Source organism: Ranitomeya imitator, chromosome 1, assembly GCF_032444005.1.
Source record: "Ranitomeya imitator isolate aRanImi1 chromosome 1, aRanImi1.pri, whole genome shotgun sequence".
NCBI classification, from domain to species: domain Eukaryota; kingdom Metazoa; phylum Chordata; class Amphibia; order Anura; family Dendrobatidae; genus Ranitomeya; species Ranitomeya imitator.
Window position 1 is genome coordinate 201782278 of NC_091282.1, and position 21501 is coordinate 201803778.

General features: G+C 45.0%; 1 protein-coding gene across 1 annotated transcript in view; it reads left to right on the forward strand.

The window, feature by feature from the left end:
• The window catches only part of HSD17B4 (hydroxysteroid 17-beta dehydrogenase 4), a 505871-nt gene that overhangs the window by 185982 nt on the left and 298388 nt on the right, over window positions 1-21501 (forward strand). Inside the window, exons 10-11 of the mRNA XM_069753449.1 lie at window positions 3580-3604; window positions 6250-6378. Of these exons, the coding sequence (XP_069609550.1) occupies window positions 3580-3604; window positions 6250-6378 (154 nt within the window). The remainder of the gene's footprint in view (window positions 1-3579; window positions 3605-6249; window positions 6379-21501) is intronic.

Genomic DNA, 21501 nt, shown 5'->3' on the forward strand with positions numbered 1-21501 from the left:
TCCTGGCACGGTGCAGTCCCTGCTTCTCCCGGCGCTGCATATTCTTCCTGTACTACGCGGTCACCGTTACAGCTCATTACAGTAATGAATATGCGGCTCCATCCCTATGGGAGGTGGAGCCGCATATTCATTACTGTAATGAGCGGTACCATGTGACCACTCAGTACACGAAGAATATGCAGCGCTGGAAGAAGCAGGGACCCGCACCAGGAGTAGGTGAGTATAATTAGATAGCCCCCGCTCCCCCTCCCCCCGCCGACCCCTGTGTATGACTCGAGTATAAGCCGAGAGGGGTACTTTCAGTCCAAAAAATGGGCTGAAAATCTCGACTTATGCTCGAGTATATACGGTAAGTCAAGACAATGACTAAAAAATCCAATACACAAGCATAAACTAGCACTCTGAAAATGGAAATGGTGGAGGCCCACAAAGCAGGAGAAGGCTATAAGAAGATAGCAAAGCGTTTTCAAGTTGCCCTTCCTGCAGTTCGAAATGTAATTAAGAAATGGCAGTTGCAAAGAACAGTGGAGATCAAGATAAGGTCTGGAAAACTAAGCAATATTTCAGTGAGAGGTGCTGGTAGGTAGAGAGGCGAATCAGAACCCTCGCTTGACTGCAAAAGACCTTCAGAAAGATTTATCATACTCTAGATTTGTGGTACATTGTTCTACTGTTCAGAGACACCTGCACAATTATGGTCTTTATGGAAGAGTCATCAGACAAAAACCTCTTCTGCATCCTCAGCATAAAGCATCAGAAGAATGCTAAAAAACATCTAAACAAGCCTGATGCATTTTGGAAACAAGTCATTTGGATCGATGAGGTTAAAGAGGAACTCTTTGGGCCCCAATGATCAAAGGAATGTGTGGAGAAAAAGGGCACAGAATTTCAGGAAAAGAACATCTCGCCAACCATTAAGCTTGGGGGTTGATCAATCATGCTTGGGGGTTGATCAATCATGCTTTGGGGTTGTGCTGCAGCCAATGGCACTGGGATCATTTCACGGTAGAGGGAAGAATGGATTCAATTAAATTTCAACAAATTCTTGATGCAAACATAATTCCATCTGTATAAAAGCTGAAATTGAAAAGCATATGGCTTCTAGAAATGGATAATTATCATAAACACGCGTAAAAAATCCATAATAAACTACCTCAATAGGCACAAACTGAGGGTTTTACAATGGCCCCCACAGTCCCCTGAGCTGATCATCATTGAAAATTTGTGGCTAGACCTCAAAATAGCAGTGCATTCAAGATGAATCTAACAGAATGGATGAAATCCCTCTAACAAGAATTGAAAGACTCTGGTCTGGCTACAAAAAGCATTTACAAGCTGTGATACTTGCAAAATGGGGGTGCTACTAGGTACTAACCATGCAGGGTGACCAAACTTTAGCATAGGCTCATTATCTTTTTTGTCATTTTTAATATATAAAAGAGGAAAATATACCGTATATACTAGAGTATAAGCCGAGATTTTCAGCCCAAATTTTTGGGCTGAAAGTGCCCCTCTCGGCTTATACTCAAGTCACGGTGGGCGGCAGGGGCGGCGGGTGAGGGGGAGAGGGCGCTGAGGCATACTCACCTAGTCCTGGCGATCCTGACGCTCCCCCTGTCCGTCCCACGGTCTTCGGGTGCCGCAGCTCTTCCCCTGTTCAGCGGTCACGTGGGACTGCTCATTAGAGAAATGAATATGGACTCCACTCCCATAGGGGGGAGCCACATATTCATTCCTCTGAGCGGTGCCAGTGACCGCTGACAGGAAGAGCTGCGGCACCCGAAGACAGTGTGACAGGTAGGGGCAGCGTCAGGAGCGCCGGGACTAGGTGAGAATTTTATATTCACCTGTCCGCGTTCCACCCGCCGGGCGCCGCTCTGTCTTTGTGTCCTCTTGCACTGACTGTTCAGGTCAGAGGGCGCGATGACGCATATAGTGTGCGCGCCGCCCTCTGCCTGATCAGTCAGTGCAGAGAGACGCCGGGACGAGACTCCGATAGCTGCAAGCAAGAGAGGTGAGTATGGCATTTTTTTTATTATTGCAGCAGCATCTATGGGGCAAAAATGAACGGTGCAGAGCACTATATGGCACAGCTATGGAGCAAGAATGAACAGTGCAGAGCACTATATGGCTCAGCTATGGGGCAAGAATGAACGGTACAGAGCACTATATGGCGCAGCTATGGGGCAATAATGAACGGTGCAGAGCACTATATGGCACAGTTATAGGGCAAGAATGAACGGTGCAGAGCACTATATGGCACAGCTATGGGGCAAGAATGAACGGTGCAGAGCACTATATGGCACAGCTATGGGGCAAGAATGAACGGTGCAGAGCACTATATGGCTCCGCTATGGGGCAAGAATGAACGGTGCAGAGCACTATATGGCACAGCTATGGGGCAAGAATGAACGGTGCAGAGCACTATATGGCACAGTTATGGGGCAAGAATGAACGGTGCAGAGCACTATATGGCACAGCTATGGGGCAAGAATGAACCGTGCAGAGCACTATATGGCACAGCTATGGGGCAATAATGAATGGTGCAGAGCACTATATGGCACACCTTTCTATGGTACATCTATGGGGCAATAATGAACGGTGCAGAGCACTATATGGCACAGCTATGGGGCCATAATGAACTGTATGGAGCATCTATTTTTATTTTTGAAATTCACCGGTAGCTGCTGCATTTTCCACCCTAGGCTTATACTCGAGTCAATAAGTTTTCCCAGTTTTTTGTGGCAAAATTAGGGGGGTCGGCTTATACTCGGGTCGGCTGATACTCGAGTATATACGGTTATATCTTTTTTGCCTAAAATACAAAGGAAATGTGTCATAAGTTTAGCCCTTGTAGAGATCATTTCATTTTTAACTGCTTAACTGTTCACAATGACAGTAATTTTGACTAGGGATGCCCAAACTTTTACATGACACTGTAGCTATATTGCCTTTGTAGCAAGTAACACCTTGACCCGCTTTTCACAGTTTTTGTCAGGAGATTGCAAATTGCATATCAAGGTGTTAGTTACTTGCTATAGAGGGGGTATATTACGTGCCATTATGACATCAGTTAACAATTTCCTTAATTATTAATCCATGTTGGATCACTTCTGTTTTAGAACTTCTGTGAATCCGTTTATCTATTTCTTTTTCTAAGATTGTTATTGGCATTAAAAAAGATATCTAGTTTTAATTATTGATGTGTTGGTACATTCTTATAATCAGAATATTGGTTCTGTGTTTTGTTTTGTTTTCCATCCTAATGATTCACAGTATTAAATCTGAGGGTTCTAGTCTGTTGGATTAATACGTTCCATAATCTTAGCTCTGGTTGAAACTTCTGATGCAAATTTAAACCGTTTTAATTAGTCGTTTACCTTCTTTAGTTGTCTTTAATACATTACGTTTTACAGTTCTATAAACTTCTTACAAGAAAGCTTCACACATTTTGTTTCGGGAAAGGTTTGTAGGTTTCTAAGTTCAAAACTCAAAGCTCAAAAGCTAAAAAACTAAACAATGAACGTTTCTCTAAGGTTTGACTTTATCGCAGACTTAATTGTGTCTTCTGTCTTTCAGGTTGGAGCTGGATGGATTGGAAAGTGTGAGTGTTTTTAATAAGATCTATCTACTTGTTTGCAATGGAGGGTTTCCCCCTCATCCCCATAATCTATATGTCCCAATAGGAACTGAATTTTGCAATCAACAAAAGTAATAAGTGTTTCAAGTCGTAGCAACGTGGCTCTGTACATTTAGTAGCACTCTCTAGCACTGCATTTCATCGCCCATTCATTTGCATGGGGAATAAGATATCAGATCGACCCCTAAATATTGTAGACTTGTGTTCTTTTGACTCCATATCTTTTTAAGATCCAACCGCCACAAGGATAGATAACAGCTCATCAATGGGGTTGACGAATGCTAGACCCCACCGATATGACATTGATGACCTCACTAGAGGATACATCATCAATACCTCAGTCCCAGAGAGCCCTATTAATCACAGTTAAGAAAAAATATAGAAAAAGGTCAGCTCACCCATCTAACGGTCCCGGTATCCAAGCACGGAAGCTGCAGTGCAGCAGGAACAAGTAAATCATGAAGATATAATCCAGCTCAGAGGTCCGTAAAAAATTCGTTATATCTTTAGTACAAAAATATAATTCATAAAAATCATTACTTGTCTTTAAAAAATCACAACCCCCATATGGGACTATATTGTTGGCAGGCGCATTTAGAACAATTCTTAGTCCTTGCATGAATAAGAACTGTTGTCTGCCCACAATATACTTCCATGTGGGGGTTGTGATTTTTTTTAAAGACATGTAATGATTTTTATGAGTATTTTTGTAATAAAGATTTAAACATTTTTTTTTACAGATCTCCTGAGCTGGATTATATCTTCATCATTACTCACATTGGTAGATGGGAAGTTGATTATCCTCAGATCGTAAATAAAATGCACATGTATTGCATGTGGATTTTATTGAGGGGTCTTAATTTTTTGTCTGAATTTTAACATGTTTTGTAATGGGTTAACTCCACTGTGGAAGTACACAAACAATTTCACGTGGTGAACTCATAGTAAGGTTGTGGATGAAATCTCATCTACTTTGCTGCTACTTAACCAACATTTTCTGTTTCCATATCTGGGCAAGTTCTCATGGAATGTAGAAATGGTAACTTTTCTAGTCAAAGAGCATTGCATACAAATCAAAGTTTATTCTCCAATATCTAAACTTCTGCGCAAAGATTGCATTCATAGTGTTCGAGGTGGTTATGGTAACGGCACAGAACACCCTTCTTCACATTCTGTATAAAGCCTGGATCGACTGGGCTCCATAAGAGATTTCCAGTTTTACAATAGGGGACAGTAGTAAGTAGTACTGTACAAATGACTGTAACTTTGTCTCCTAGAGTAAGCTGAGAATAAAAGTGTGAAATGGTTACAAATATTTTTAAATACTCTAAAAAGAAAATTACAGTTCAAAATTACTCTTCTATTCCCAAAGCGCAACCCCCCCCCCCCACCAAAATAATTAGGAAATGTTTTTTGTTTGGACACTTACTGATTCGCCAATCCCAAGTATGTCTATTTTTATTCTGTGTGATAAATGGCAATAAAAAGACCAATATGACAAAATTGCTTTTGTTGGTCACTTTGCCTCCTAATGAAAAAAAGATCTGAAATTCGTATATACCTGAAAATGGAACAGATTAAAAGCTACAGCTTGTCCAAAACTAATCCTTTATAAAATGTAGTGGCTGAAAATAAAAAGTTATTGTTCTCCGGGTATGCCAAAACACAACATGTTTAGCAGCCAAACTAAATCAAGTGTGTACATTTGGTATCACCATTTTTACTTCAAAGTCAGAAAAACAAACAAAAAAAAGGCGTACAAGCTTTTTTTTTTTTTTCTTTTTTTTACACCATTTTTAATTTTTTTTTCAATTTTTTTTTCCAGTCCATTTTTTGGTGAAGCGAATTATGTCACTTAAAACTACTCGTTACACTTAAAAAAAACAAGTCCTAATATGGGAAAGAATATAAAAAAATATATGGTTCTTTACAGGTGAGGAGGATATAGCGAGAGATGTCGTCCTCAAGGGGTTAATATCCTTGTGAATTGGTTCATGCGTAGACTAATGTCCATATTGTCTCTCACTGGCTGTCGTTGTCCATATGCTATGTTATATGAGGAGACATTGTGTCCCAGTCGGTGTTTTGGTTTGTGTAGTTTACACGTTTCGTCTAGTATATGGAGCCGGACACGTGATTGATCTTTTGAAGACTTTTTTTTTAAATAACCTGGGATTGATCAACCGAACTGAGGTTTACAAATGGCCTGTAACACGGCCTGTTCCTGGGCATTGTTCTTGCTCACGCTGCCTCTCGCTCCTTTGCTGCCGCCGTTTTGGGGGCAAGCATTTCAGCATGAAAAGTAATTTCACTTTTTTTGGAATCAGTGTTTGTGCTTGACAAAAGCAAACAAAACCCCTCGGTGACATCAGACGTTTTCCTCGGAAAGGTCTCTTCCCTCCTGTGCTGGGCAGCTTTGTGGTGCAGGAGAAATGGCGAGGCCCTTTTATAAAGCTAAAAAAGAAAAAAAAATGCAGTTGCCTTGAGCTGGTTCTGAGAATTCTTTAGAAAGTAGCCTTTAGAAGTAAGTTTACATTGTATTGCTTTGTGCTCTTTGCCATCACCTTGAGGATTCTGATCAATATTTTCTATTCCCTCCTTGTAATTAGTGCGTTGGGAGAGAACTGTTGGTTCCATTATCAGACAGCAGAATCGCCCAATGACACCAGAAGCTGTCCGTGATGAGTGGTCAAAGATTTGTGATTTTGATAACGCTACTAAGCCACAAACCATTCAAGGTAACCATATTAATCAGGTTTCAAAATGTTCTTACTAATGAAATGTGTGCTTTATTTATTTTTGTTTTAAATCATACCTGTTTTTAGCTTATTAATTTATTAGCAGGATTTTGCTATGTAATCTGACAACCCAGATTTCAGTGATGTATTACTTAGTTTACAGGCTGCAGCAGTTGATAGTCCGTTTTCTGTGCTGCAGAGCTCTGAATGCTGAGCTGTTTATACTCCCCCACATCACTGATTGGCCGCTTTCCATCTACACATACAGTGCTGTGGGCGTGGTTGGACTAGGAGGCTCAAGACATCTAGTCCTGTAGTGATAATATCCTGCTAATAATAAAAAAACTATTTTTATTGTAATAGCAAAACCATGCCCAATAAGTGATGCATCCCTGGAATTGAAGTCTCAGCCCCTATATCATGCGGCTCTCACCATTTTGGGAAATCTATATTGGTTTAGCTTGCGGAGTGATGGCGTTGTGTCACGCCTAAGGGTTTCTACTCAGACTTTCCTAATCTCCACTTTAGCTGGGAATCTTTTCCAGTTATAGAAAATTCTTCTACTCCATAATTGTTGCTGAATACCATCATCTTCCCGGAATTTTATCTTTAATCTCTACAGCCGTGTGCGGAGGCGTAGCTAGGGGTTCAGCTCAGGGGGGGCGAAACATGTGAGTGGGCCCCTAACAGGCGGACATATCATTAGTGCAAACTATGCGGCAGCACATGGGCCCAAGAGTTAAGGGGGCCCTTTTCTACCTCTAAATAAGGTGCAATTTTGTATTTTTAGAAGTTCTTGGGCTGCAAAGGGCCCATATATTGTTCTTGCACATGGACCCTTTTCTGTCTGTGTCCACCTGTGGCCCTTAACCAGGTAACCATGATTGTAACTACGGTGGTATAGGGGAACCTCAGGAGATGACTGCACTGTTATTGAAAATAAATCTCTATACAATAACCAGCACTGATATTACCGCCATGCGGTAATACCATATAGTGGTAGATACCAGTCCTGCATGACATAGAGAGATCACAGCACAGTTGTAGATGGTGACTTACAGAGGACGTTCTTTCCGGTGGAGCCATTCACTTTTCCCTGACAAACTGTGTATACTATTACTTCAACATTTTTCAGTCACCGCTCTGTGTATAGAGAGTGGCGGCTATAACTGATGCCCCGGGACAGACTGACAGCCGGTACAGCACTATCTGCCACCCAGTAGTTAGGCTTCAATGCTTCGTAAGTGCCTACTTAATATTTAGGAGTCCCCCTATGTCCAGTAATACTGGCCCCAGCATCGCTGATGAGAGCAGGAGGTCATGTGACGATTTTCTTCTATTGAGAGAAGTCAAACTTGTCTAGTGAACACGTGCAAATAGCAAACGTGGTCGCATGAGCACCTGATCACACCAGTGGTCTTGGGGTCTCATAACGGCAGGTGCACCTCATCATGATTTGGCAGTCTGTAGAGTGACTGCAGACAATTATCCCAAGCCTTTAATAACCTGTCACCCCCCAGGGCCTATTAAGGTAAAAGAGCCACCTTCTTCAGCACTATGGCTGCATTCTGTGAAGGTGGCTCTTATGTTTTTGATCCCTAATAACGCGGAAATATTCACTTTTATAAATTGTGCGCCATACCTGTATTGAGTCTGGCGGGTACGTTTTCTCCCCCTGACTCAGCCGCCTCGCAGCCGTTCATCATCCCACTGAGCACCGCCTCCTCTCTGTCTTGTGCCGTCACCGGCGCTCTGCAATTATTTCTCGGTCATGCGCAGTGCGCGCTCCCCTGGAACTTATATCAAGTGATGTAAGTAGATCGCACCTGCGCACAGCACCAGATTCCCAGCCCCGCAGTGTGAATAAATCATAACACAGTGCGGGGCGGGATCTCGGTCCTCCGCTACACGCAGGCGCGATATCAGTACATCAGCTGATGGGAGTTCCAGGGCAGCACACACGGCGCATGCCCGAAAAATGAGAGCCCAGGCATTGGTGCCCGGTGGGATGATGGACAGCTGGGAGACGGTTGTGTCCGGGGACAAAAGACGTACCCCCCAGACTCAATACAGGTATGGGGCGCAATTTATAAAAGTGAATATTTCAGCGTTATTAGGGAACAAAAACCTAAGAGCCACCTCCACAGAATGTAGCCTTAGAGCTGCTGAAGGGGGCTGGCTCTATTACCTTAATAGTCCCTGGGGGGTGACAGGTTCCCTTTAATAATTTAATTATAAGCAATTTATTCTTATAACATAGAATGCAGCCCGTGGTTACTGTATTGTTATACTAGTTAGGGGGCAGACAGACTGACGTATTTCTCATGTGAGGATCGCATCGCAATCCTCGGACTGACCGTCGGCTCTCATGAGGCTGACAGTTACATAGTAATTTATCACACTGTCAAGCTTATGTCAGGAGAGGTGTCAGGGCCAGTCCGAGGATTGCAATGCGATCGTCGCATGAGTTATACAGTGTCTGTCTGCGCCCTTATGTTAATACTTATCCTTGTTATAGTAATATTAACCTTCTTTGCAATGCTTGTTTTACTAATACTTATAAAAGACCCAGCTCACAATAATAAGACCCCCCCCATCTCCAGTACCCAAGACAGCAACCATTAGGGTATGTTTCTAAGGGACATATTGCTTGGGGTTTTGCTGGGGATTGGACGCTGTGTACATCCGCAGCGTCGAAATTGCAGCTTCCAGATGTTACAGCATAGTGGAGGGGATTTTATGAAATCCCGTCTCCACTATGCGTACATAGACGCAGGTGGCAGGCCTTCGTAACCAGACATGTGGCGCGTCTTTCTAGACAGCAGCATGTCTATTGATCTTGTGGAGATGCTCCGTCTCCACAAGATAAATAAAACAGTATATGAATAGGATGCAGTGATTCCACCTGTGTTCAATGAATATATGCGGAATCACCACACGTACAACAGGGGGCAGCGCTTTAGGCGGAGCAGGGTATCTGCTGCGTCCAAAGCGCTGCCAATACACCTCGAGGACACATACCCTCACATATGATGGAGTGAATATCTCATAACATTAAACAGTATAATAATAGTCAGCGCCCCAGTGCCCCCTCACCTACGTCAGCTCTCATAATACCCTCAAACTCTCCCATTCACCCCCACAGTGCCCTGTCTCCCTCCCACAATACCACCATCCTCTCACATTTACCCCACAGTGCCCTGTCCCCCTGCACACCCACACAATAACCTCCATCGTTTCACATTTACCCCACAGTGCCCTGTCCCCCTGCACACCCACAATAACCCCCCATCGTTTCACATTTACCCCACAGTGCCCTGTCCCCCTGCACACCCACAATAACCCCCATCGTTTCACATTTACCCCACAGTGCCCTGTCCCTCCGCACACCCACAATAACCCCCATCGTTTCACATTTACCCCACAGTGCCCTGTCCCCCTGCACACCCACAATAACCCCCATCGTTTCACATTTACCCCACAGTGCCCTGTCCCCCTGCACACCCACAATAACCCCCATCGTTTCACATTTACCCCACAGTGCCCTGTCCCCCTGCACACCTACAATAACCCCCATCGTTTCACATTTACCCCACAGTGCCCTGTCCCCCTGCACACCTACAATAACCCCCATCGTTTCACATTTACCCCACAGTGCCCTGTCCCCCTGCACACCCACAATAACCCCATCGTTTCACATTTACCCCACAGTGCCCTGTCCCCCTGCACACCTACAATAACCCCCATCGTTTCACATTTACCCCACAGTGCCCTGTCCCCCTGCACACCTACAATAACCCCCATCGTTTCACATTTACCCCACAGTGCCCTGTCCCCCTGCACACCTACAATAACCCCCATCGTTTCACATTTACCCCACAGTGCCCTGTCCCCCTGCACACCCACAATAACCCCCATCGTTTCACATTTACCCCACAGTGCCCTGTCCCCCTGCACACACACAATAACCCCCATCGTTTCACATTTACCCCACAGTGCCCTGTCCTCCTCTCCCACTTCAGCCCCTACAATAACACAATCCTCTCACATTCACCCCCACAGTGACCATGATATGCCTAAATCGAATTACTCTAATAAATTCCATCTCCACTTACTGATGAAGTTTTCAGGCAGTGAGGAGAACCAGGAAGTGTCCAGATAGATGCAAGGAGGGCACTAGGACCCAGCGTGCCTCAGCCAAACCAAGCGTAAGTAACTGCATCTGCTGCTGCCAGCCAGGAAGAGACTCCTCGGGTGAGACCACATCACACTCTGCAGGAGGGGGGTTCTGCAGCCGGCATTGTGCTGCTCTCTCCCTGACACCTCACACAAGGCAGTGTATCTCCCAGTGGGCCCCTTCAGGTGACTGGGCCCGGGGCAATGGCCTCCTCTGCCCCCCCAGTAGCTACGCTACTGGCCGTGTGGCAAGTTTCCCAACATCCATTACAATTTTTTATTTTTGTCAGTTGTGAAAAGGAAACAACAAGGGACACTCAAAAGTTTCACATGGAATTGGAAGACGAGAAAATAATCCTCGAGAATGCATTAAATATGTCAACTTCTATATGTACGTTATCAATGTGTACGGTGAGATTTAGAGCTGTCCTGGGCTTCAAAATGCACTTGAAAAAGTAGGTTTTAGAATTCCCCCAAAACAAAGGCAGAAACTGTATAGGCCCAAGGTCTCAAATATATGAACTTTGCAGGATATTTCTATTTAGATCGAATTGATGTATAAATAAGATTTTAGGCAATTGAGCTTTGATATTGTGGGAAAAACTCTTTAATCCGTTCCTAATATGGAACAAACCTGTACATCCTATTCTAGTACCGGTGTATGTAGCAGGTTCAGCAGCTGAGCCGATGCCAGCGGTGTTACAAAGACAACCTCCACCTTTTAACCACTTCACGACGTTTGCCATATGTCTACGCCACATGTCTGAAGCAGGTGTGAGGAGTGGGCTCACCCAGCGAGTCCACCCCATACCTGATGGCTGTTAACTTGTTAAATGCCGCTGTGAATCTCTGACAGTGGCAATTAACGTGCCGATGTGCGCATGTGTCATTAAGTTCAAAAGAGACTGAATTTTGCTATGTGTATGGATGATCTTAAACTCCTCTAAGGGGCCTAACAGAAAAAAAAAGTTGTAAAAAATATGAAAAAATACAAAAAACCCTAAAATTTAAAATCGCTCCCCCCTTCCCTCCATTGTGAGTAAAGATATTAAAAAATATATACATATGTTGTATCACCGCCTTAAGAAATGTCCGATCTATCAAAATATGAAAATAATTGCGGTAACCCGATCGGTAAATGGAAAAAATCAAGAACCCTAAAATAGTTTTTTTTTTTTTTTTTGGTTGCCGCATTTCCACAAAAAATGTAATAAACGATCAAAAAGTCACATCTATCCCAAAATGATACTAATGAAAGCATACATCGGCCGAAAAATAAAAATGTTACGTGTCACGGAAAATGGCGACACAACCCTTAAAATTTATTTTTGCAAACTTCTGATATTTTTTCCACCACTAAGGTAGTAATAATAAAAAAACTGAACACATTTGATATTGCCGTAATCGTATTGATGAGGAGAATCATATTACTTGATAACTTTTACCACAAAATGTACACCGTGAAAATGATTGCCAAGAAACAATGTCAGAATTGTGTGTTGTTTTTTTTTCACAATTTCACTGTATTTGGAATTTTTTTTTCCCCATTTTTCGAGTACAGTTTGTGGTAAAATGAAATGGTATCGTTCAAAAGTACAACTCGTCCTGCAAAAAAACAAACCCTCATACATCTATGTGGACAGAAAAATAAAAGATTTGGAAATGAGGGGAGAGAAAAAAGGAAACGCAAAAGCGGAAATTGGCTGTGTTGTGAAGGGGTGAACAGCTACAACCAGAGTTAGGCTACGGTCACACTATCCGTATTTGGTCAGTATTTTACATCAGTATTTGTAAGCCAAAACCAGGAGTGGAACAATTAGAGGAAATGTATAATAGAAACATATGCACCACTTCTGTATTTATCACCCACTTCTGGTTTTGGCTGAGAAATACTGATGTAAAATACTGACCAAATACTGCTAGTGTGACGGCAGCCTTAGGCTTTGATTGTTGCCGATAACCCCTTAAATGCTGCTGTCAATCTTTTGATTCGATCAAGTGCGATTATGGAGGCTGGAGGTTGCAATGGCTACATTGACCCTGCTAAAGACACCCATGACTTTCATCTTAGTGAACAGGGAAAATTTAGTAGGAAAATAAGTTTCCCCATATACTGCAATACTGGTGTTACATTGTATAGAACAAACTATTGTAGTTTATGAAATCACCCACCCTTTAAAACGTAAAAAATGTAAAATGTTTAATACGGTCAACACCGTAAACCAGGGCAAAAAAATAAATTCTAAAATCAAAAGTAGATGTTTTCACACTGCAATGCTTCCCGTTAAAAAATACAATTACAAACTACCAAAACATTGTATCCAAAGATGCTACCACTTAAAGGTTGTCCACTACTTGGATAACCCCTTGTCATTTCCCATGTTGGGTAACACCTATACTCGCCTTTCTTGCCGTCGCCGTTCAAGCGGTGTTTCAACTCTCGTTCCCAGGGCTCATGTAAGATTGTTACGTCACATGAGTGGGCACAGCGCTGGCATTACTGTCTCCGCTTTTGGTCAAATCGAACATCAAGAAGAAGTCGGAGAGCAGCCGCAGCCCTGACTTCCTGCTGATATTGAATACATCCGATGGTGGCGACAGGGACGCGGGCACCGACTGGGTGCAGGGCCCTTGTGACGTCACAACCTCACGTGAGCCCCGGCAGCGTAGGGGAGCATAGATGTTATTTTAATTGGGCCAAGTATGCGGAATTAGAAGGGGGTGTCCTATTAGTGGAAAATCCCCTTAAGAGATCAGCGTCAAAGAAAGAAAATGTTGCAGAATTCAGAAAATGGCTGCACGATTGCGTTTCCTTTTTTCATATGATTTCAATTCTTATTTTTTTTGACACTATGTTCGATATCTGCACAATTGTGCCGATCTGCAATGTCATGTTGACAGAAAATTTCTAGTGCTAAATTAATGTCTTAAAGACAAAACCCCAAAATTCAATGGTGATGTTACAGTTTTTGCACCACTTTGCCAAAAAATTTCCAGTACATTATATGGTTAAATGGTGGGATTAATAACTACAGCTTGGCCTGCAAAAAAATCAAGCCTCCACATGTCTATGCTGGTGGTAAAATAAAATTATAGTAACATGAATGTGCAAAAAAATGGAAAATGCCCAATCACTAATGGGATAATGATATTTTGCTATGTGTTTTTACTGATGAAATCTTTGTCTACTTGCGCTAAAGAAAAACTCAAATAAAAAAAGCATCATTCCACTTTGCGATGCTGCAGCAATGTACAGGAAGACTTGCCGGGGGTTTTCTCCTTCGCCTCATTGGGGGACACAGGACTGTGGGTGTATGCTTCTGCCGCCAGGAGGCTGACACTAAGTAGACATAAAAAAAGTTAGCTCCTCCTCCGTCGTATACACCCTGACACTGGCTACCAGAGAATCCAGTTCTTGCTTAGTGTCTGAAGGAGGCACACCTCTGGGTCCCGGATCCTCGGACCCTTATTTCTTTCAAACTTCATATGGATTGAGAGGGGCGACGGATCCTTTTGAGGGTCCGATCTCCCCAAACCAGCAACGGGCAAGCACGTGCGAGTATCTCCACGTATCCTTTCCCGCGACGTGGGATTGCACTCCGGACTTGGCCCTGACCACCCTAAGGTATTTAAGACCATAGGCTGTACAGGTGCTCTCTGATGTCCGTGTGATCCCCCTGATTTCTACACTTAAGTTCTGCTGTGGTGTTAGAGGGGTGGTGGACGGTCCCTCTCCTTTTCCCAAAGGTGGAAAATGGAGCTAGGGTTAACACAGTCATATTTTCTGCCCTCCCCCGCTAGCCCTCTTTTCTCAGAGGGTTCAGCTTGCAAAAATAGGGGACGGATAGGAAAGGGGCTCCTGATGCAAGCGATTTTTACCTCCTAGGCAGCTCCAGGCGTCCCTGCGCCGATCGGCGCCAGGTAATGAGCGGCTTCGCAGTCTCCCTTCAGTGCTGCGGCTCGTCCGGCTCTAGTCGGTGCCGCAGCAGTACAGTGCGGCCGGCGCCACGGCCTTTCAGGGGCTCCAGGCTCCGGCCTGGCGTCCTGAGTGCTCTTCCGGGTCATTCTGGCCCGGCTTCCACCCAGAACAGACGGCGCTGTGAGGCTCCGCCCCCTCCGGCGCGTTTACTTCCGGTCCGCCCTCTCCTCTCCATGCTGGGGAAAATCGAGGTCCCGGCTTCGGCCTACTACAGGCCGCTCCAACGCTGCAATCATGGCGTTTCTGCCCCCTGAAGACAGCTGGGGATCAAGGCGGCACATTTTGTGTTCGGTTCCACACTGCAACACAGGACTGGGGTAAGTGCTTCCCCCTCCAGCCTGACAGTTGAAGCGCTGTTGTTTTCCCAGTCTAAAGCCCTGGGTATAGCTTTTACAGAATCACTATGTCTAGATAAGTCTCACACGGTCCTATATACCGTTTGTGTAGCTTGCCGTGCTGCCCTCCCGTATGCCCAGAGCAATCGTCTCTGTGAGGTCTGCGACTCTGAACGCGCTCAGGAGCCCCCCCCCCCCCCCGAGTTCCCCAGCAATCTCTCCAGCTCCTGCCCGTCATGCAAAGGCTGGGACTTTTCCACCGGAATGGGTCACGTCCTTTTCGCCCTAACTGAAGCAATCAAGTCCGTTCAGACCCCGGCGGTCAGGGTCTGCAGCCCATCTGTCTCAGAGAAGGCCTCAGGGTCTCAAAAGCCTTCGGCCTGCAGGGCCGCGCTCAAACTAGACAGACGCGTAGAAAGCAAGTTCGCACAGCGTCGCTCGGGCCGTCTGGGGCTTCGGCACCCTGGAGGTCCGTATCTCGCTCGCCTTCCTCAGTAGAGGCGGAGAAATTGAGACAGACTGAGTCAGAAGTTTCCCTTATCTCTGAGGCTCCGGGGTTTCAGGAGTCTGTCGATAGCCTGATTGAGACTGTCAATTCAGTTCCTGGGGTTAGAAGACGAACTCGCCTTACCCTCTGATCACAAGGTCTCATTTTAGCGGGCCAATCGGTCCCATAGGGTTTTTTTCCTCTCTCCCCGAGTTTGAGGACCTGATTCGGAATCGGGAGCTCCCGGACAAGCTTTTTATCGGAGCAGGAAAAAAAAAAAAAAAAAAAAACTTTGAAGGCTAGGTATCCCTTTGCTACTGAGTTATGTAGTAAATGGGCAGAAGATCCTTCAGTAGATCCCCCGGTGTCTCTTTTAGCCTCTAGCACTTTGCTATCTCTCCCTAATGGCTTGTCCATTAAGGATCCTACGGATCGTCATATAGAGAGCTTAACTAGTTCCAATTTTTGAGGCTTCAAGTTCAGCATTTTTTTCCTCTTTTGCAGCATCTTGGGTTACTAAGGCTATATTGTCTTGGTCAGAGTCTTTAACAAAGGCTCTTCAAGAAAGGGATTTGCCAGCAGAGCTGTCAGAAATGTTTTTCTCAGATGCTCTTGTGGGTAGCTATCTGATCAATGCATCCTTTGATGCTGCAGACTGTACCTTCTGCTGCGGCTAATGCAATTGCCATTAGAAGGGCGCTCTGGTTAAGTACATGGGCCGATTCTACTTCTAAAAGTCTTTCAACCTTACCCTGCCAGGGGAGTGGCTTATTCGAAAAAAAAAAAAAAGCTGGATCAGCTTATCTCCAACTCCACAGGTGGGAAGAGCTAGCTTTCTCCTCAGCAGAGGATTAGACAGCCTTTGCGTCACCAATTCCAGGCTCGCTTCAGATCCTTTCGTAATACTAGATGGGCTCCAGCATCGGGCTCTGCGGAGCAGGGTCGACCCAATCAGGATCGAGACAATCGAGTCTCCTATACGGCCCATCAGGGGGGAAAGATGCTTTCCCAGTCAACTATATCCAGAGAATCTAGGACTCAAAAGTGTTTGGAGACCTCCTCGGAGTGCCTCCAACAGAGTAGGCGGAAGTCTACTTTTGTTTCTCCAGGTCTGGCTTTAAGTTATCCACGACCAGTGGGTGGGAGAGCTCGTATCTTCAGGTTACAAGATAGAGCTAGTCTGTCAGCCTTCTCCCCGGTTCTTTCCAGGTCCGGGTCCCACTGACAAGACCAGTACAATTCCAAAGGGTCCCTTTGTCTCTGCGGGGTTATTTCTCCTGTTCCAAGAGAAGAAGGGTTTCAAGGATTTTATTCCAATCTTTTCGTAGTACCCAAAAAGGACGGGATAGTAAGACCCATTCTGGATCTGAAACGCTTAAACAGGTTTGTCCGCGTTCGTCACTTTCGGATGAAATCTCTCTGGTCAGTTATTGCCTCATCGAAAAGGGAGAGTTCTTGGCCTCAATAGACATTCAGGATGTCTGCCTACATATTCCCATTTTTTTCTTCTCATCAAAGATTTCTCCGGTTCGCCCTAAACAACCTACACTTCTAGTTCACGGCTTTACCCTTCGGGCTGGCCTCCGCTCCCAGGGTGTTCACGAAGGTCATGTTATCTGCGGTGTCCATTCTGCACTCTCGAGGGATAGTAGTCTTGCCTTATATAAACGATCCTCTGATCAAAGGACCGTCCTTTCAGGCTTGCAAGTAAAAGGCCAGCTTGTTCTAGACTCCCTTTCTCGTCTGGGTTGGCTAGTAAATTTAAGGAAGTCATCCCTAGATCTATCTCGGAGGATTTCATTTCTAGGCGTGATTTTCGACTCCTCTCAAGTCCTGTCGATCCTTTCCCAGGACAAAGTCCTAGCCCTTCAGCGGGAGGTGAGGAATCTCCAGTTACCGTACCCTCATATGATCCGATTCTGTATGAGGGTGTTAGGAAGGATGGTTGCAGCTGTAGAAGCGGTACCATTTGCACAGCTTCACCTTCGACCTCTCCAGCATGCAATCTTAGCAGTATGGAACAAGAATCAACTCTCTCTCAACCGCAGTTTTCTGTTGTCTCCCCAGGTTAGGCAGTCTCTTCCATGGTGATTAAACAGCTCGTCCCTACTGGGGGGGGGGGAAGCTTTTTCCCCCAACCTATTGGCTGGTAAGTCACAACTGACGCCAGTCTCTTCCGTTGGGGAGCAGTGTTTTTTTTCACCACACAGCTCAGGGGCGTTGGTCTCCTCAGGAATCATATCTCCCCATCTATCTCTTAGAGATTCGGGCGGTTCGATTAGCTTTGCATTATTTTTGCTATCTTTTGGCGGGTCGCCCGGTCCGAATTCAATCGGACTACACCACTGTGGTGGCCTGCATAAATCTTCAGGGGGGCACCCGCAGCAAGGCAGCCATGCAGGAGGTAAAAGAAATTCTGTTCTGGGCTGAGAGGAATCACTCGGTGATTCCCGCAGTCCACATCCCGAGCGAAGAGAACTGGGCGGCAGATTTCCTCAGCCGTCCGGGTCTGGCGTCAAGGGTATGGTCTCTCCATCCCGAAGTATTTCAGCAAATATGCCATCTATGGGGGACTCTGGATGTGGATCTAATGGCATCCAAGTGGAATGCCAAGGTACCCAGACTTGTCTCCCGGTACCGAGATCCGCAGGCGATCGCCGTGGATGCGCCAGTACTAACTTGGAACCAGTTTCATCTCTCTTATCTGTCCCTCCTCTGGTGCTGCTCCCGAGGGTAATCAAGAAGATCAAGTCAGAAGGAGCGCCGGCTATTCTGATCGCTCCAGGTTGGCCATGGCGAACCTGGTATGCGGACCTAGTACAGCTTTTCGCTGGAGTTCCGTGACGGCTCCCCAATTGTCCAGATCTTCTATCTCAAGGGCCGTTTTTACCACCAGAACTCAGGGGTCCTACGTTTGACGGCCTGGCCGTTGAATCTTGGGTTTTTAACTCAGGCAGGTTTCTCCCAAGAGGTATCAGATACCATGATTAATGCATGTAAAACCGTTTCGGCCAGAATTTCTTTACACTTGGAAAGTCTTTCTTTCTTGGTGTAGAGGGCGCGGGCTGCCTCCTGTGCGGTTTTCCAATTTCTCCAAGCAGGACTGGATTCACGGCTTGCTCCAAGTACTCTTAAAAGGCAAATTTCAGCCTTATCGGTCTTTCTTTGTTTTTTTAGCGTAGGATTGCTACTACCTGTCAGGTCAGGACCTTTTTTTTCAGGGAGTCGTTCATATGGTCCCTACTTATAAGTCTCCTTTGGAAGCTTGGGACCTTAATTTAGTCTTAAGGGCCTTGCAGGAGGCTCCCTTAGAGCCTCTTGAGGATATTTCCTTGACTTTCCTTTCTTGGAAAGTCTTATTTTTAGTGGCCTTAACTTCCATAAGGCGGGGTATCAGAACTGTCAGCCCTGTCCTGTCGTACTCCCTTTCTACGTTTTCTTCAGGACAAGGTAGTACTCGGACCAGTACCTTCCTTTTTGCCGAAGGTTGTTTCCTCGTTCCATTTTAATGAGGATATATTCTTCCTTCTTTTTGCCTGACGCCTACGCACCGTGTAAAAAAAAAAAGAAAAAAAAAGCTCTCCATACGTTGGACCTGGTGAGAGCGCTGAGGAGATACATTTCCCGTACAGCTCCTTTCCGTCAGATGGATGCTCTGTTTGTCCTCCCAGAAGGTCGCAGGAAGGAATGCGCGGCCTCAAAATCTACCCTGGCCAGGTGGATACGTGCGGCCATTCTGGAGGCCTATCGCACCAAGGGCATGATGGTTCCGGCTGGAATCAAAGCTCACTCCACTAGAGCAGTGGGGGGCTTCCTGGGCGATTTGGCATCAGGCCTCAGCAGAACAGGTTTGCAAAGCTGCAACCTGGTCTAGTTTGCATACCTTTGTCAAACATTATAACGTCCTCTCCCAGATCTCTGCAGATGCAAGTCTGAGTAGAAGGATTCTTCAAGCGGCGGTAACGCTCTTATAGACAACAGTGGTCTGGATAATTATTATTGGTGAGTTAATTTCCCACCCAGGGACTGCTTTAGGACATCCCACAGTGAGGGACACCCCCAATGAGGCGAAGGAGAAATAGGGATTTTTGTGTTACTCACCGTAAAATCCTTTTCTCCGAGACGCTCATTGGGGGACACAGCTCCCTCCCTGGTGGCTACTGTCTTTTTGTATCTGATATTATCAGAGTGAGGTTTTTTCTAGACTTAAGTTTTCTGTATTTATGCTGATAATATTATTTTTATTTCTCCTACTGCTTTTGCACCAAACTGGATTCTCTGGTAGCCAGTGTCAGGGTGTATACGACGGAGGAGGAGCTAACTTTTTTTATGTCTACTTAGTGTCAGCCTCCTGGCGGCAGAAGCATACACCCACAGTCCTGTGTCCCCCAATGAGCGTCTCGGAGAAAAGGATTTTACGGTGAGTAACACAAAAATCCCTATTTCAATGTTGGGTTCTGATGTCGTTCTTATAGTTAACCTTAACAACTGGATGAGAATAAATGACCCTGAAAATGAAAAACTAAAATATACAAATAAGATCCAGGAAGCCCGAGCTGTTTGCACTTTTCTGCTTTTCTTTAACTGGGCCCGAGGCCTTGGCATGTCCGCTGTGTCCTTGACACGTGTTACTGTGGAGCAGGCTGACAGGCTGTCATTACCCAGGCTTACGGTGTGGAAGATGAGTGTTTGCCGCAACATCTTAGCAGTGCAAAATGCATGGAAGTCCTAAAGACTATAAACAAGCCGCAGTAACGCTCTAAGATCTTTTTGATCCCAGTGGCACTGTCGAAAACGTATTATGTGTTTTCTCTTTGATGAAAATTCCTTGTTAAAAAAAAGATTGAAATCTCCTTCCAAAGTTGCACATATCTCCCCCAGGAGAGATTTCACATCCTGACATTTAAGACATAAACAGAGCAATGGACGGCTGAGGAGCGCTCGGTCACTGTGCTCTTGAGTCAGGAGTCTGCTGTAATTGCTTTGACTCTGATTTGTCTTTTTTCTGCTAATTGTATGAAAAGGCTTTTCTATTTAAATTCCGTGTTCACAGGATATGAAATTGCAATTAATAGAATTTATCTTTATAATTACGATTGTGCTCACTAATGAACAATGACATGATTCCCGGTTGGCATGCAGACTCATTTCCTGATTTTACAGGTTTTTAGTAATGTAACATGTCTACCAGTTTTATGACATTTCTATATCTTTCTAAATACTTCTAAGTATTTTTCTTTTCTTAAAGGGAATCTGTCGGTAATATCAATTCTCCTAAGCTGTATATATGGATATGCAGGTCATATGAAACCAAATAATGATACCTTGATATGTGATTCGATGTCTTATTCCAGAGAAATCCACGTTTTGTTTTTTTTATGTAAATGAGCGGTTACGATTTATGGGCCGGACACTGATCTGCATGAGACTCTGCCTCCAGAGCTTATTTTTAATAAAAGCGAGCATTACCAGTGTGAGACATGTAACTAATAGTGATGAGCAAGTATACTCCTTGCTCGGGTTTTCCCGAGCATGCTCAGGTGGTCTCCGAGTATTTTTAAGTGCTCAGAGATTTAGTTTTTGTTGACTCAGCTGCATGATTTACAGCTGCTAGACAGCTTCAATACTTGTGGGGATTCCCTAGCAACCGGGCAACCCCCACATGTACTCTGGCTGGCTAGCAGCCGTAAATCATGCAGCTGCGTCCACAAAAACTAAATCTCCGAGCACTAAAAAATACTTGTAGACCACCCGAGCAACGAGTATACTCGCTCATCACTAGTAACTAACATAACTAAATAGAACTTAACTTTGTCTCCTTACAAACACATTTACTGCAGCTCTTGCAGCTCTGCTCAAAAACCTTTATCCCCTCCTTCTAGGTTATAGATGTCAAACGCAGGCCTATGGGCCAAATCTGGCGAGCGGTGTAATTATATTTGGCTCATGAGAAAATACCAAAAGCCTACTAGTGCTGGTCTGCCGGTAGACAGCGCATGCACCGCTAATACTACAATGCCCTCATTTCCAGTCCCGCACACTCCCTGGTTACTACAAGGCTGTTTACAAAACTCCCTGTAGTAACTCGCTCTGCGGCACCTCCTGACCGGCATAGTTCCCTCCTCTTCTCTCTACATCAGCGCGCA